The sequence below is a fragment of the Thunnus thynnus genome, chromosome 3, assembly GCF_963924715.1.
Source record: "Thunnus thynnus chromosome 3, fThuThy2.1, whole genome shotgun sequence".
Taxonomy (NCBI): Eukaryota; Metazoa; Chordata; class Actinopteri; order Scombriformes; family Scombridae; genus Thunnus; species Thunnus thynnus.
Genome location: NC_089519.1, coordinates 1,982,181 through 1,999,132, shown reverse-complemented (window position 1 = coordinate 1,999,132; position 16,952 = coordinate 1,982,181). Strand labels below are relative to the sequence as shown.

The 16,952-nt window shown below is 39.3% G+C and overlaps 1 protein-coding gene across 2 annotated transcripts in view; it reads right to left on the bottom strand.

Annotated features, from left to right (window-relative positions):
• Nucleotides 1-4,406: 4,406 nt before the first annotated feature.
• Nucleotides 4,407-16,952, bottom strand: part of rhbdl3 (rhomboid, veinlet-like 3 (Drosophila)) — a 62,077-nt gene continuing 49,531 nt past the window's right edge. For both annotated transcript variants that reach the window (XM_067580042.1, XM_067580034.1), the window contains 4 exons: nucleotides 14,593-14,705; nucleotides 8,018-8,118; nucleotides 7,246-7,306; nucleotides 4,407-5,720 (listed from right to left, as the gene is read on the bottom strand). In XM_067580042.1, coding sequence (XP_067436143.1) covers nucleotides 5,449-5,720; nucleotides 7,246-7,306; nucleotides 8,018-8,118; nucleotides 14,593-14,705 — 547 coding nt within the window. In that variant the 3' untranslated portion in view covers nucleotides 4,407-5,448. The remainder of the gene's footprint in view (nucleotides 5,721-7,245; nucleotides 7,307-8,017; nucleotides 8,119-14,592; nucleotides 14,706-16,952) is intronic.

Here is a 16,952-nt window from a genome sequence, read left to right as displayed (position 1 = left end):
CACGACAAACCTCTGTCAAAGTCGGTTTTATGTAGCCTAATTACTTTTTAATGGTTTAGACGGGTGCTATGTCAAGCTTAAAGTTGTATTGTTTGTGATTCCAGTTTTTTTTATTAACTCTTTGTTTTGCTTCAATGTTTGAGTTCAGATCTCTTTCCCATATTTGCCTTTAAATTTCACAGTTATAGAGTGTTTGCCATCATTTTATAAAAGACTGATGCTGGTTGTGCATTCATAGGCAAATTAAAAATAGGATAGTAGTTGGTTCTCCTTTTCACTTAATATAACTCCCCAAACTCTTTACGCAGCTCCTTATTTGTATAAACCTCCAAAACTCACACCTGTCCACTAAATCAAAATCACCTTTAAGATAGCGAAAGGATTGAAAAATGTTTGCTCTATACAAACCACCAACTTTTTTGTTTTGTTTTGTTTTGGGGTTTTTTTTTTTTTTTGTTTGTTTTTTTTTTTGCTATTTGTATTAATGGGGTATTGTTTGTGAGGTATCACTCATGACAAACTGTGAGAGCTGGCTTTATCACAGGTCTCCTTACAAGAGCAATAACAGGTAACATTTCATTTATATCAGCTCACACTGAGTTTACAGATACATGTTTGGTGTCTGTTTTTGTAAATGAATAAGCAAAACTATCCAGCTTTTCCTTCATTTTATGTCAGTCAGCAGAATGACGTCATTAATCACCTATTGAGACTGTGCCATTAAAAACTACACATCAACACCAAAGTCTCTACTGCTGTACAAAGCCATGTGAGCCTCATACATTTTATTACCAAATCCAATTCAAGATGCATCTAATGTTGATATTTCACCATGACTCCTAGTTTGCAACAGAGAGGAAGACGTTGGATACATCATTTATTTCCACTGCTACAGACAGCTCACTCTGTTTTGTTTTGGGATGATAAATTGAAAATTCAGATGATGCCATCAATCTGTGTCTTCTTTGGGAAGTTTCACACTTAGGTCAAAAACATTTTAAGCCAAACTTCAGACTGTTTTTGTTTGTTTGTTTGTTTTATTTAAAGAAAAAAAAAACTACTTTTTTCGAATCCAAAAAATCCCTGATGTCTGATAACTTTTCTGATCACTGCTAAGTGTGTATTTTAAACTGTTTGGGGAAAAGTCTGTTATTTTATTTGTATTTCATTTATTTATTTTAGACTCTGAAATGTTTCACTACGGGCAGTGAGAAGTGCACGTGGTGGGCTTCAGACTGACGTACCTAAACACGCGAGACTTTTCACGTGCTTGCTTGTTATTTCGTCATCGTCCGCTTGATGGAGACAACGTAGCAGGAGTAGATACTGTAGATCTGTTTAGTTTTTATTGTTTAAAAGTGTTTAGTTTTAATTTAGTTTTTTTATTGGTTTCAGTATTATGTTTTTAATTATAATATGGGGAATATTTGTCAGGCACGAGACTTAAGAAGTTCAGATTTAAGAAGTATATAGATATTACAATACAAACACAACACTTTGTGAAGTCATGTAGACATGCGTGTTGTGTTGACATATTTGACCAATCGGACAAAGACTAAAACTAAAATCATTTTCTGTATATTTTTATTTTACTTTAGTTAGTTTTGTCAGTACACAATGTTGTTTCACTTAGTTTTTTTTCTAAAGTGTAGTTTGTATTTTATTTCAGTTAACTAAAATGTTTTTTCACACCTAGTTTTAGTTTTTAGTTTAGTTTTAGTTAACTATAATATCCATACACTGTTTGGTCAAAAGTATGTGGACTCCCCTGTCCACTTTAGTTCCAGGGCTGTTTTTCATGGTTTGGCCCCTCAGGTCTTATTAAGGGACATTTTAATGCCACAACATTCAGTAAAGTTTCAGACAACAGTGGCAGTCACGTTTCAGGTTTGTAGCAACATTTCCTGTTTCAGCATGACGATGCCCCCAACGCATGAACCACAGTCAATAAAAACTTATTTTCTAAGTTTGGTGTTATATTATTGTAAAAATGTCATCATCTGCACACCTGTGAAACCATCACAGGCATGTCACATTAATGCAATTATTTGTAATTTTACATTTGCACATAACATGAAGTGTTTACACTGTTTTTTATACTGTGAACTTTTACACTTTCTTGGTCAATATCTTGTATAATTCCACAGCTCCTCTCACTTAAAATATATTTTTACTGCATTTACGATATTTCACTTTTTAATTTTTAATTTTTATTTATATAGTTATATCACCTATCTTTCATGGTAGTGGTATTTTTCTTTTTACCTTCTATTTTTTTGACTGTTATGCACCACAACACAAAGGCAAATTCCTTGTGTGTGTGTAAGCCTACTTGGCAACAAACCTGTTCCTGATTCTGAAGAACTTGACTGGCCTGCACTGAGCCATTCAGCACCTTTGAGATGAATACTTTGTTAAGTTGTCACAAACATATTTTTTTTGCCATGTAGTGTAGTAATTGTTGGTCCCACATTAATACTAGAGATCACTGAATTAACCACTGCACAGCACTGATCAACATCATACACAGATACACATGCAATGCATAGATAACATTCACACACGCTTACAAGATAAAATGAAAAACATACATAACTACTACACCAATTATGACACTTTCACATTATGATCATCATCGTTTATTTAAAATACATAAGCTACTGAGGCGGTATGTTCTAGTTAGAAACAGTGGTAATAATCATTCAACAGAGTATCAATCAAGCTCTCAACCTTGCTTTGTCTACTTGCACTGCATATTAAATCAGAGCCAAATTGTTACAAGTGCTGCTCTCAGCAGGACGCGTAAATGCAGAGACGCTACAAATGCATTCAGACAGATTTTCCATCCCTACAGTTTCCCTTGTCTTCTCTTCTTCACCAAGGTGAATGATTACCTGTGAAATGTGAGATTTATGAAGGGGAAATGCAACAGAGACAACTTTCCTTGGCCACCTAATGAATTTTTCATTGTACGCCTTCAAAAACCGCTGCTCTCCATATGCTTGTACTGGCTAGACAGAGAAGACGTTCAGTGACAGCTTAAGGGGTCCCTTCTCTGAATGAATTATGGCTGATTCTTGTATGCTCACACATTTCATTGATCACTTTGACGTATGCTTCTTCTCAGAGGCTCTTACCCCGGCTCTCCAGTCTGGGGCCCTGAGCTCTTTCTAAACACTGGGTTTAAAGCTAATCTGGTTTCAAGGCTGCAGACCGGCTTGGTTTGAGCACTTTCCTTTGAACAATGAGGGGTAATTCCTGTCCTTGGATATTGAATAAAACTGGTGTGTGTGTGTGTGAGAGAGCATGTGTGACCTGAGGTAATGTCACAATGAGGTTTTGGAGCAGCACAAATGGGTTTAAACCTTCACTCACATATACAGAGACACACATGTGCGTCCATACACACTCACAAGAAAGATGACAAGAACATTTAGCACACTTTCTATGTTTTTCTCTATTTTCTGTTTGCTAAACAGCTAAATCATGTGAAACGAATGAAATGGCAACAATTGAGACGCGGATATAGGTGAGGAAATAAATCCAAAGAAATCACATTTTGTTTCTGTATAAAACTGTTTAATGTACTCCAGTATGTACATATCAAATCTACAAAATATGCACAATGTTAAAATATTATCATTGATTTACCCCTCACTCAGTTTTGCATCATAGCCCTTATTATATACAATCCCCGACCATCTTTAACCAATTTTTAAATAGGGTACATACAGGATATAGCGAACATATCACAATGCAGACGGACCAAACAATTTACACAACATACCAATATCACCAAGTAAAAAAAAAAAATCAACAGCAAATGCATTAATGTTAAAATATTAATCTGTATTTAATTACATTATAATAATGTTTGTGCGAAGCAGTTACCAGTGTAACATGAGGTTAAAGTACAGTACGGTTTGAGACCTACAGCATAGGGCTGGGGTCGCTGTCTATCCCAGTTCAATCAATTAACAATTTAAGTTGTGACAGGGACTAATGAGACATCATCGATTGACTTCCCCCCGCCCCCCACTGCGTCCTGAACTGAGAGTGAAATGACCCCAGCCCGGATGTAGTCGAGGTCAGGCATGTGTGCTCTTCTACGTTTGGTTATGAGAAAAAGACTAGATTTATTCAGAATGGCCAAACTGTCCCCATTGATGAATGCTTTCGGTACTCTAATCCCACTTTCATTAATTCACCGCCTCCCCATCAATAAATAAAACTTTTGTCACTTCTTTGCAGATTTCAACCAGCACAAAAATCACTGCAAATGCCCAAAGGGGGCAACCAAATGACAAGAATTTGACTGCACTTCTGGGTTGTCCCGAGAGAGAGATTTTCTGTTACATTCGACTGACTCTTTACAGACAAAATTAGATTCATTTCGCTTCGACACAAGAGCAATACTTGTCAAGGGATGTGCTCTTCCCCTGGTGCTTGTAGCAATGGTTTGGCATCATTTTTGAAAGCTTAAAAGTCTGAATGGCACTTCTGCTTCTTTTTTATCTGTATACACAATGTTACAATTGTTGCGCTTCTTGCACACACAAAAAAAAAGTCAAAGACACAAGTTTGAGGTTCAAATAGTGCTGAACACAAACTAATCCTTTTATGAAGAAGTGCCAAATCCTGAAGGCAACACTGATTACATAACCCTCCTCTTCCTTTTTGAAGGTTGTTGTAGCCTATATACTGCAAACCCGCTCGCTACAGTGAAACCTGGAGTTAATGCAACAGAGGTTCAGCAACTCTGCTGTCTGTTTAATCTGAACCTCTCATGCTCATGATGAGGACAAAACATCAACTAAGCCTAAATTGTCATATGATCTTATTCTTCATTTACTGATGATGAGGGCACAGGCAGATTACAGGATTTTCAGGAACTTTTTTTTGTCTGAAAACTGTTTCTACTGCAGGGTTTTACTGCTGTCACCCTACACAAGAGGCAACTGTGCAGATATACTTTCATCAGGCTGACGTCTCCATGAGTAGGCACCGTTGGGTCGAGGATGAAGAGGCAGAGAAGGTTAAGCGATGTGGACAGAACTGTTCCTGCTTGTTCCTGTTGTGTTAGATCTGAGGCTTCTCATTTGTCAACACAGTGTTGTCAACAAAAGCCCCACTGGCTGACACTCGTGAGACAAACATCCAACAGAGATGACGACAAGTATTAGCTGGGTTAGCTTGTATGGTTAGCGGGAAGGATGGTAAATCTTATCCCAAAAAGAAAGCAAGTGTGTGGAAACCGACAGAAGGGGCCGATGCATGTCAGGTATCCAACCCTGCATCAGGAATAAGGTGGCTGTCAGACGACTCTGATCACCCTTCAATGGTGCTCAGAATATGAAGGGTGAAGTGACTCATCCAGCCAGGCGGTCAGGCATCCACCAATGGAGGAAAAAAGGAAATACAATGTCTTGTCCGGCTCTAATGAGCACGTCATGGTGGTGGGGGCAGTCGCACGTCCAGCAGGCTGTAAGCGAAGATGTTCCAGAAGACAGCGCAGAGCACAAACAAAGTGTAGACACAGAAAAAGATCCAAAACAGAGACTGCTCCTGGAGTCGCTGCTCGTAGTTCTGCAGGACCACCACGCCGAGCGTCAGACCAACCACCACCCCTCCCAGGTGAGCTACAAAGCTGGGGTTGGGGCATGGAGGAAAGGCCGGAGGGTAGAATCGCAGCCACACTGCCCGACCAAACTCTACGCTCACTGTGAGCAGAAAAAAGGAGAGAGAAATGCACGATGTGAGAAAGGATGTAGTACAAAGTTACTGAAAACTATACCGAGTCACTGAGCTCATGACAACAAGGATGATGTCTTGATGTAAATTTGTTCAAGACAGTCTGAGCTGATCTTTTAACTAGAGACTCCATCAATAACGACTGTAATGGTAAAAGGTTTAGTTTCATTACCACTAGTGACAGTTTTGTGTTAATGAAAGCCTCAACTCTCTACTCTTACAAATGTCGTGGCTCAAAGCTACACCTCCTCTGAACAATATGGGTCAAGGGCAAGCACACCCTTTAGTTGAAACACACAAGAAGGCTGACCCACTTTTATCCTAAATGATCTAAATAAAACAAAAACTAAGGAGGTTCCCACCAGATTATGGCCCTGTTCCCATTACCCTATTAGACAGTCACCATGTGCAGATGTTACACCAGCAAAAAGTTGAACACTATTGCCTTTGGGGGGAAATTTTATACCTTTGCTGTAAGACTAAATTCTAATGGTGGAATAGTATAACAAGCAGGTTAAGAGTAAAGCTTGAAATAAGTGTCTCTGCTCTAGACTTCAACAGTATTTTTTATGTAGACTTTGGATCTATGGAGTTACAATTTTACCATGCAGTATTAGAGAGTATTATGAGATATGGTATTACAGCCTGGTACGGTAAACGACAGTACAGTTGAAATCACAGATCGCTCATCTGGCACAGACTGCTATGAAAATTATGGAGATTAAAAAAAGCCTCCAAACAATTTATGAGCAGTCTATTATCAGACAGGCACAGAAAATAGTGTCTGATCCAACTCACATTCTCCAGCCAGAGATCCAGCTCTTACCTTCTGGTAGAGCATTCAAGGTTCCCGAGAGCAGGCTGAACCGTTATACACATTAACTCCTGACTGTGTGCATTGAGCTTCTCAACACTAACATGTAATGTAGACGTTGGCCACGAGAGTTGTGCAATATGTCACCGTTGTCAATAGGTGTGTATGTGTATATGTGTACAGGCAAACTGCTGATATTTTTTCTTTTACTATGCAGTATGTATGATTTTATCTTTTGTGGAACTGCAGGATGAAGTCCAGAACAAATTTCCCTATGGGGACATTAAAGTATCTCTTATCTTATTTTGTCTGAGTCTATTCTGTATTTTTCCTACTGTCAACAAATCCAATGAAAAAACCAAAATCAACAACAAATTGATCGTCCTAACAAGTAGAGTCTATCTAGCCAAAGCCTGATATAGCTTATTCCACCAGTGTTGTCCAAAAACTAAAAACACATCAAAATGGGAAAAAAAGTATATATCCTCAGCAGGAATAAATGGGTTTGAAGATGCCACAGACGGAGTAGAGAAGTTGTAAAACACCAAGAGACAGACTTAACGCATTGTTAGTTTTTAGTGGGATGTGTTGACAATAACAAATATAGAATATAGTATATTGTCAGCCTTATCCTTTAAGCTGAGGTGAAAGTGGAGTGTGTCCACTTTATTCAGACTTACTGCAAACCAGAGCCATGGCCATCCGGAATAACTTGAACTGACACTTCATTCCCGACCAATTCTACAGAAAGAGAGAGAGAAAGAGAGGGATGTAGAATTCATGAGGACATTTTCAAATTCTGAAGATAAAGACAGGAAAAACTGTGCTAGAAGGTCACGTCTCTCTCAGACGCACATACATGCTGACATTACATGACATGAGATCTCACCCTCTGTCCCAATTCATGTCAATTTTGAAAGCCTCAGAGACACTCTGACCCCCGATCTGTTCTTGCTGAGGGAGATAATATGATTTCAGTTGAGCAGAGGAAGAAAATCCCCTCCATCCAGACCCCGAGAATGATGCCAAGGATATGGAAGGGTACATAATGAGTACCCTGTTACGTATAATAGAGGTTCACCTTGAGTGCCTGTTGCCAAATGTATGTGTGTGTGACGACCCGCAGAGGAAGGGCGGGAACAGGTTGGGTTTTAAACCAAACAGAGTAAGCATAGATGTAAAAGGACATTATAGTGCAGTGGGATGTGATGAGATTTCTTCACATGCTGTCACACAAACACGTGCACTTGCTCACACACTTTTCAGATCTTTGGGGGGAGAAAAGGAAAAACTGATGTTGTGGAATGTATGGCATCTGTAGATAGAGCAGCACCTGCAGGGCCCCAAAACAGACGGCTTTGATGATGTGACGATGCTCTGTAGTGACGGGACAACTGAGTGATGTGATAATTATCTACACACAGATGCACACACACATGAAAAAAAACTCACCATTACTACGTTGGCCAAGTGTGCTGAGACCAGGGCGTACACTCCCCCAGATGACCCGACCACGGGAGCCGTCATATCAGTGACGGACACCGCCAGAGACCCTGTAGTGATGAGTCATAGGTCAGTGAACATGTTTTAGATACATTTATAAACCAAGTAGGACATTCTTGTATTATCCACAGCATGAAAGATACCCAGGAAGGGGAAATTAGTAATGTTAGATTAGATTAGAGGTTCATTCTTTACCCTGAAACAACAATCTCAGTGTTTCTCAACTGCTGTTTCCAAGGTCAAGAAGGAACTTTGAACCTCAGCTTCTAAACAAACAGTCTATAAAGGAGAGATTCACAATTATTTAAGTCTGTCTTAGAACAATCATCAGGAGCCCGTATGAACATTGAAACAGGTTTGCTGGCTGTTCATAAAAATGTCTGCAAAAGTTTAATTTAAGCTAATATAATACTTCTGCCTCTCACGTTAGTCAAATCATGTGGTTATCTTCCAAGTTGGTGTCTTTTTAGTAGAAAATTCTCTCTATGTGTTTCCCTGTTGAGCTGCAGTGGAAGTATGGTAACAAAAAAAGAGGGAAATTTGTACTAAATAGGCTGTAAATATCTGAGATATCCACTTGCTTTGACTACTTTGGACAACTGAAGCCTCATATTAGTCTCAGATAAACTTTTTAATACATTTTTGCACAGAAGGAGGATTTAAAGCACAATAGGAAAGGATCTCTTAATGGTCAGTATGAACAGGAGGAATGACTACAGCCAGGAAAACCAGTTTCAATGTTCATACAGACATCTGACGATTGCTTAAAGACAAACTTGAAAAATTGTGAACCTGTACTTTAAAGTGCTGGGCAACTCATGTGATATGATTGAAAGCTCCTAAACCGCTACTAAATGGACCTTGTGGTGAGATCGGTCAATCTGAGGATGAATGGATAGATACGGTTTGGATATATATTGTTTGCCAATTGCGTATTTTCTATAACGACATACAATGAAAGTGATACAGTATTTGTTTGTTTCAATTATGACCACAATCTTGAGTCTGAGCTTTCACTTTTCAGAAGAAAATTCAAATATTTTTCTCCCTCAGACAGTCACACTGGCAGACACTGTGACTAACTGTCTAATTTAAAATGTTTTTGTACTAGCTGTGACCATTTGTGCGCTGAAACATCTATTTTGTATGGCATAAAGGCAGCTTTGCTACTCGCTATTTAATGTGGGTGTATTATAAATAGGCCCTCATGAATAGAGTCTGGCTCATACTGTACCAACACACACTGGGATTTTTTGTAAAACTAATTCATTCATACAAATTGGGCAATAGCAAACAGGAAATTGCTCTCTTCAGCACCTTGGTACCAATTCATCGCAGGCACAAAAGATCCAATCAAGCATTCAAAATTTTAAATATGGGACATTCAGAAGGAGACAGAGACTCTCCAGAGAAGATTTGTTCTTACTGCAGTCTATGTGCGAGACACAGAATAAAAGAAAAAGAGAGATACAGAAATGCATAGTTGGACTTTTAAATTACCCAAACACAAACCCTCCTCTCTCTTTCTTTCCCTCTCTTTCTCTTCTCCACAGAAACTCTCCATTTCTCACTGTATCCTCCTTTCTTCCTCGCCACGGCACTGACCTGTGTACATAATTGATGCTTAGTGTATGAGAGACTACTACCCATACTGCATGAGAGCACATGGAGCTGTTGATGAATGGTCTTCTACTTTCCCTCTATGTTCACCAGCACTCTTTCTTTTCCTCTCTTACTGTCTCACATACATATAAATGTATAATATGCTTTATGTGCATAATATATAGACGCATGTATATATATATGACCCACTGAGCATTAGACCCCATTTAGACATATAAGCCTGCATGATTTCTGGTAAAATTGCAGCCGGCTATTCTCAGCCTTCACATACTTGTAAAATGAACCAACTCAGCTTAAGTCACATTTAGCCGACCTCGTAACTTTGTACATTAATGCAGTCGTGCAGTTTGGGCCGTGCTCAGCTTAAATTAAGCTCAGTTCCACACACAGATGTTTAGTCGCTCTATCTCTCTCTTTCATACACACACTAACACACACACAAACAACAGAGCAGCCTATATTACACTACAGGCTGTGCTGGAAAACTGCCTTCAATTCCTATGAACCTTAAACAATATACATCAACACTTGCAGGTTGTTGGAAAAATTAATATATTATACAATATGGAGATTACAGGAATCTTTCAGCATCTCTAAGATGAAACACATCAGGGGTGATTTTTAGAAGAAACTAAACAAAAGAAGCTGTTATCCATCGGTAAAGCATCGCATCATCCAATGAATTAAATTCATAGGATTATTTTAAACATATTGCTATGACAACACATCACAAGATTCTGGGCTCTCTTCCAAAGCCATGGTGTTAACACACACACATGATATATCCATTCGACAAAGGACCACTGTGACTTTGAAAACATATAATACACATATAAAACACATTTACACTAAAAGATGGCTCACATTTACAGTGACCAAGCATATTCTGAAAGTCAAATGATAATTAACAAATGATTAACATAGAAAGAAATGACAAACTATGAGCATGCAACTGAGTTTTCTCTCACAGGGCATACTGTACATAATTACAGCAGACAGAAAGGTCATTGGATTTCATGGATATCAAATCACCATAAGAAGTGATGATAAGCTCTGGCATCTCAATCATGGTGCTATTTATGGGAGTGGGCAAAGCATGAGGCAAAAGTAAACCCATACAAATAAGCACATAGTCAAAAATACTGTATATAAGATACAGTAATTACCATACAGATGTGCAAACAATAACAGAGACACATACAGTACATTTATACATGCAAACCATCCAAACATGAATTGTTCTCACAGTGGCCTCATTCTGTCGCTGTAAATATGCAGTTAAATTCTGCATTTACCTGAGAAAGTTTCTGTTAAAACAAACACAATGTTGTTCAGTGAAGCAACCTCTAAAAAACATTTGGAGACATACAGTCCTAATAGTAATTATATTCATAATAATTATCGTACATGTTGTTGTTTTCCTCACTAGCATCAAGACTGAGGAGAAATTGCTTCAGTAATTTCCATTACAGAGTTTTAAAATATATAAACCACTGTGTTGTGTCTTTGTGTTTGATAAGCCTTCAAAACTGCACTGAAATTATTCAAAATAATCAGGGATTACCTACTGGCTGCACTGGCTTCCAACCCTGTATTTTCAAAGGAGGACGTGATTGAAAGTGAAATGAAAGGGCTTTTTCAAAAACTGACGCTGACATTTAGCACCAAATGGGAGTTTCTTCTTTTCCTAATGTGTGACCTTCTCAGGTATGTGAACCATAATAAAAGCACAACGAGGTGGTATAATAACAGCGTCTGAATCACCAGGCCATTAAACACTGTAGAGTTAATCTAAAACAGCTAGATGATTACACACATAAACACACACCCACACACACGCTCACAATAGGCACATTAACTGTTTTCCTCTCACTTACCCACAGGCACGCATATAGATACACATGAAGATTCAAGACTCTTTACTTTGGAAAAGATTTGATTTACTTAGAAAACATCTTAAATCGTGAATCAATTTTGGATTGAATTGTGACCCTCAATAATAAAATTGAATAGTAATATTGAAAAAGATTCCCATCCTCTAAAATAAACCCTTTTTAAAGACGTACAGTGACGTTCAGGACACCTCCACCTCTGTAGTTCCTGTGTTTAGGCATTGTATCTACACAGGGTGACCCCCGTCCCCGTAATTAACTTGGTTTAATAACATTATTTTAGTACTGTGGTTGCCAATGCATACAAACACACACAGACAAGGGCAGAGTCTCTCATAGTCCCTCAGCAGGTCCCAGGAGGCCTGTAGGTTTTAGAGTAGGAAGTGGCATCTCATTTATCTTGGCTGTTGTTCCAAACTGGAGACAAAAGAAGCCGAGATATGAGGGAAGGTAATAATATACATCAGCGCTCATGATGGAAAAAAAATTAACAGTTTGGCTGCATGCTGAGCTGACTGGATCTACAAAGTCATAATAGTAGAGTTTTGTCTATTGATTGTGTGGGGTTGTGTGGGGTTGTGTGACTTTGTGCGTTTTCACTCTCTCCCATAGAGACCCTGTTGTTTACTTTATTGTCTCTACGTCTGATTCTCTGCTGTTGAATACTTGTTCTGGCCTGTTGCTGCACCTGTCTGATGCTTTCTGTGTATGTAGACTTGTTTTTATTGTCTTTGTGTACTTGTCTGCTGTCTACATGCAAGTCCATTGTTTCCATTAAAGTGTCAGAGTGTGTGTTGGGCCTAGAGGGTCATTGACCTCTCTCTGACTCATTACTTGACCTCTGAACTTTGCCGTGACCCCTGTGTGTGCCAGCTGAGCCCCTCTCTGTTCACTATTGCTTCTTTTTTTTTTCTTCACACAATTAGTGTGTCAATTTAAAAGTCAGTGTTTGTGTTGTTACTGATAGTTTACATTGTGAAGCTTGATGAAGATGCTCAAACTGCTGAAAAAGCATTCAATCGAAAGCATGTAAAAAAATGAACTGTCCCGTATACAGTATATATCTATATATGATACATATACATACTTATATACATAGTAAATTAATTTCCAGAAAAGCACTATTTAACAACAATGTCCTTGTGAATAAGCTGAAAATCCCCCCCCCCCCCCCCCCCCCACACACACACACACAGATATGTGATTTTTTAGGCAGATACATGTAGTGATATTTGAGAGTAAAAAAGTACATTTATAAAAAATGATAAGCTGATCTTGCTACTTTAAACACTTCGCAATGATCCCTCAAATTTGCTTATTGACAACTTGTAAAAAAGTATAAATATAGGGCATGGTGTTTTACAGCTGCATCAAAAATTACAGTAATATAAGATGATTTCAGTGCTAAACTTCATTGGAAATTTAATAATTATTTTCCACCTCTCTATACTGTTTACTATCCAATAAAGGCAGAAATATTATAAAATAGTCACACATAAAACTGCAGCCTATAAAAAACAGATGCATATCTATCACATGATAACTGAGCTTATCATATTCATCCACTTGTTGCTGAATATTCTGAGAAGAGAACTGTGACGTTGGCTGGAGTTGCTCGACAAAAAAAAAAAAAAAAATCTAGTCAGACACAATGAACCAAAACATCACAACCAATACAAGCAGAGCGTGCCTCCCCTCTTCCGCTGTTGGTCGATATCTAATTAAAACAGCAGACGCGTGTGTCTGTGTGTGTACATAAATGTGTGTGATTTATGGTGCGTTTCCTCCTCATTTCACTGTGAGGTTAATGCTACAGGCTGCTACAGCTGGCATCCCCAGGGTGTTTGTCACTGACCCCTGCACACACACACACACAGATGGAAACTCAGACATAGAGAGAAAAAGAGACATCATTTTCATTAATATTAAACAAAATCGCACATCGTTCACGATTCTCTCTGCTTTTTCCAATAACACATATTTGCCGCCATGAGGCATCATGATTCCATCCCTAAAAGTCAAAAAAAGTAGACCAATATTTCCACCCCAGTTACATAGTGGCTGGAGGTGTCACCCACGGCCACCGAAAAAGCTTTTAAAAAATACTAATGCTTCGTTTAGGGGAGGAAACACCAGGGTGGATGACTTTATTAGTGTGTACTGATTCAGTAGAGAAAAACACAGCAGTGATGACACACATAGTGCACACACACACACACACACACACACAGAAACACAGACTTACTGTCTCAGCAGGACAGGGCTAAACACTGAAATTGCACCAGTGTCTGGGGTTGATAGGGAAGCAGGAAGGGAGCGGTGACATTTTGTTCAAAGCTTTGTGTCTGATTTCTCTTTCTTAGTTGCAGTTGCTCGCTCGGTTTCTCCTGAATCTCACCCACCTCCTCTCTTCTCCCATCTATGTTTCTCATATCCTGGTTCCCCTCTCCAAACCCTCTCAGGCTTATTAACACTTATGAATTCATCTCCCTTCCTCTTCTCTCTCCTCATCCCTACATCACACACTCCCCCCCTTTCTATTTCATTATTATTGTGTGTGTGTGTGTGTGTGTGTGTGTGTGTGTGTTTGTCTTGATTGAGCTCCATTTGAGATGACTCTCTTTGCTCTGCCCTATTGTACATGACCGTAGGGGGATGAGGGGGCTTTGATGGGGCACTGACAACCCCCTGTATCCCACCACGTCTGGTTGGAGGACAGAAACACAAGGCCTGTGCTGTGCCATCTGTCCTGAACACACCACACACAAACACACATACTCAATTTTCTCATTGAGCAGTATCCACCAACACACTGGCTGGAATCTGATAGGCTGTTAAATACATAAAACACACAAAACAAGCAGATGGAACAACGGTGGAAAGAAAAAAAACCTTTAGAGTGAGTGTTTTTATCTCTGGGATGGAGTGATTGTGTAGATAAGAGAGAGGGAAATGTATGTTGAGATTGTGAATACTATGTGGCTCATGTATGAGCGTGTTTGCACCCACCTGCCAGCACACCGCACACGTAGACTAATCCGATCCTCAGGGCTCCGTGGACCATTTCTAGAGGGACTCCAACAAGCAGCTGCATGGCCATGTTCAGGCTCAAGTGTTCAATCCTGTAACACACAAAAAAACATATTTATACATTTGTAATGCATCAAATATTTTTTTTAAGTGTTGAAACATAGGAAAATAAAGAGAGAGAGCTGGAGAGTGTCTGTCTAGTGTTCGCCAAGTTTTGTTTTTTTAAATTTTAGTTTTGAAAATTGGGAATTATCACTGTTGCTCAATTGTAGACAGGATTACATCTAGTGAGTATAAAATGTCACAAAAATGACATATGAATCACCAATCCCTCGTTTTATGCAACTTTTCTCGCTTCAAAACACTACAAAATGAACTAAACACACATCAATGCCCACCCACTGCTTTTTACGTCTATTCACAGATAGTTTACATTTCTCCGGGGATTTTGCAACACACGACACACTTATTCAGATTTTTATGCAAACCTATAATCAAAATCAGCTTGAAATGAACCTCCTTCCCCACTAATAAAATGTTAAGACATGGATGTGGTAATAAACTCTGGAGGAATGACAAGCCTCTGTTTCCTCCTGTGGGTGTCATATGATTGACAGCAAACACAGTTAACTGTGGCACCGTACGATGATAAAACAGAAACTGTAACAAAATCAAATTGTGGATTGACGTTTACTATGATGGAAGTTGTTTTCCACAGTCTCAGAGAGTGAATGGCAGAAAATGGCTTCTTCTGTGAGTGTGCAGAAACATCATAAACAGAGGAAAGGAGAAGAAAAAAACACTATAATTCTTTGACAAATAACGAAAACAATAACAGAGGAAATTCTTAAGCAAATAGTCCGTTGTGTTTTACACAGCAAAATTCTTTTAAAAGTAATAAGACTTTGATCAGTTACTGAGTGTAAGAGTGTGTAGTTTCTAGTATATCACATTATCACCAGCCTGTTCCCTCCAAAACCATATTATTATGCTTGCTCACACACACACACACACACACACACACACACACACACATGCACACACAGAACATCTGCTCCTTCATCAAACCACACTGTTGTGGCCATCAACAGATAATCATCAACACACTCCAGTGCACTCAAACATTACATATGAGCAGACACAGGGGCACACAGTGAACACACAGAGAAAAGTGCTGGCAGAATCACACTCATGCACACCCAGCACAATAGGAAGATAAAAGAGCTGTGTGGCTGCTGCAAATTTATCCAAAAGCCCCTCACGACTTGTGTTTCAGTGTGATGACTGTAAGCAAAGGGATACGTCGTTCACACACACACAAACACGCATTCCCCGTGCCCTTCATGGCTGGAGAGAGTCCTTCCAGCCAAACCTCAGTCAGCAGTGCAGACAAATTCGGGTGTCGCAGCAGAATCCAAAAGGACAGCAGCTAGCATAATCCGGCCTTTCAGTCTCTCTCTCTCTCTCTCCCTCTCTTCCTCTCTTTCCGTATCGCAGTCTCTCACTCGCTTCGATCGCCTCCTTTTTTCTGTGTCTGTCTGAATTATACTGTCATCTCAGTTTCACATTTGCTGAAAGACAAATGAGAGAGACGAAAATGACTCTTTCAGGAGTCTCCCCCCCCTCCCCGTTTGACAGTTTGACAGACTCAACTGGTGAATGCAGTGTGTCCTGACTGTTTGTTCTCAACAAAACAAACAGCGTCTGCATCTTTGTAGAAATTAACACAAACAGTCCCCTAACAAACAAGCACACACACACACACAAACAATCCCCCCAACACAGGCAGGAAAAACACGAGACAAGGCCAATAATCTATTTAGTTTGATATAAACCAGCCACCTCAACTACAATGTGCGGCACAGAGGATTGTTCCAGTGATCAGAGAGACAACGGGGGTTATTGATTAGCTCGGAGAGGCCTGTCCAAATGCACAAGGACAACTCCACTCCAGATAACAGCGGTTATCTATTTCTATACTGCTAATGAGGCTGTGAGGGATGGGCTGCACTGTCTGGCAGATTTGTGGATACCCACGAGAGGTCCTATTGTGTCCAGATGACCATGGTCTGTCAGGGAGCTCGACAAAAGCACTGTTTAATCTTTTCCTTTTTTTTATCACTGGCTCACCAAAGTACAGCTAAACTTTTTTAAGTACTACACTCAGCACAACTTATTCTCACGTCTCAGCTGCATCGAACCGATGAAAGGATCGTGATGCACTTCTGAAATAGAAAAGAGAAGAGACACAAATTGTGTTGTTTTCCTAACAAGGAACATCATATAAAAAAAACAAAACAATATGTGCTCAATATGTCAACTTTCAGAAGTTGCTCGCA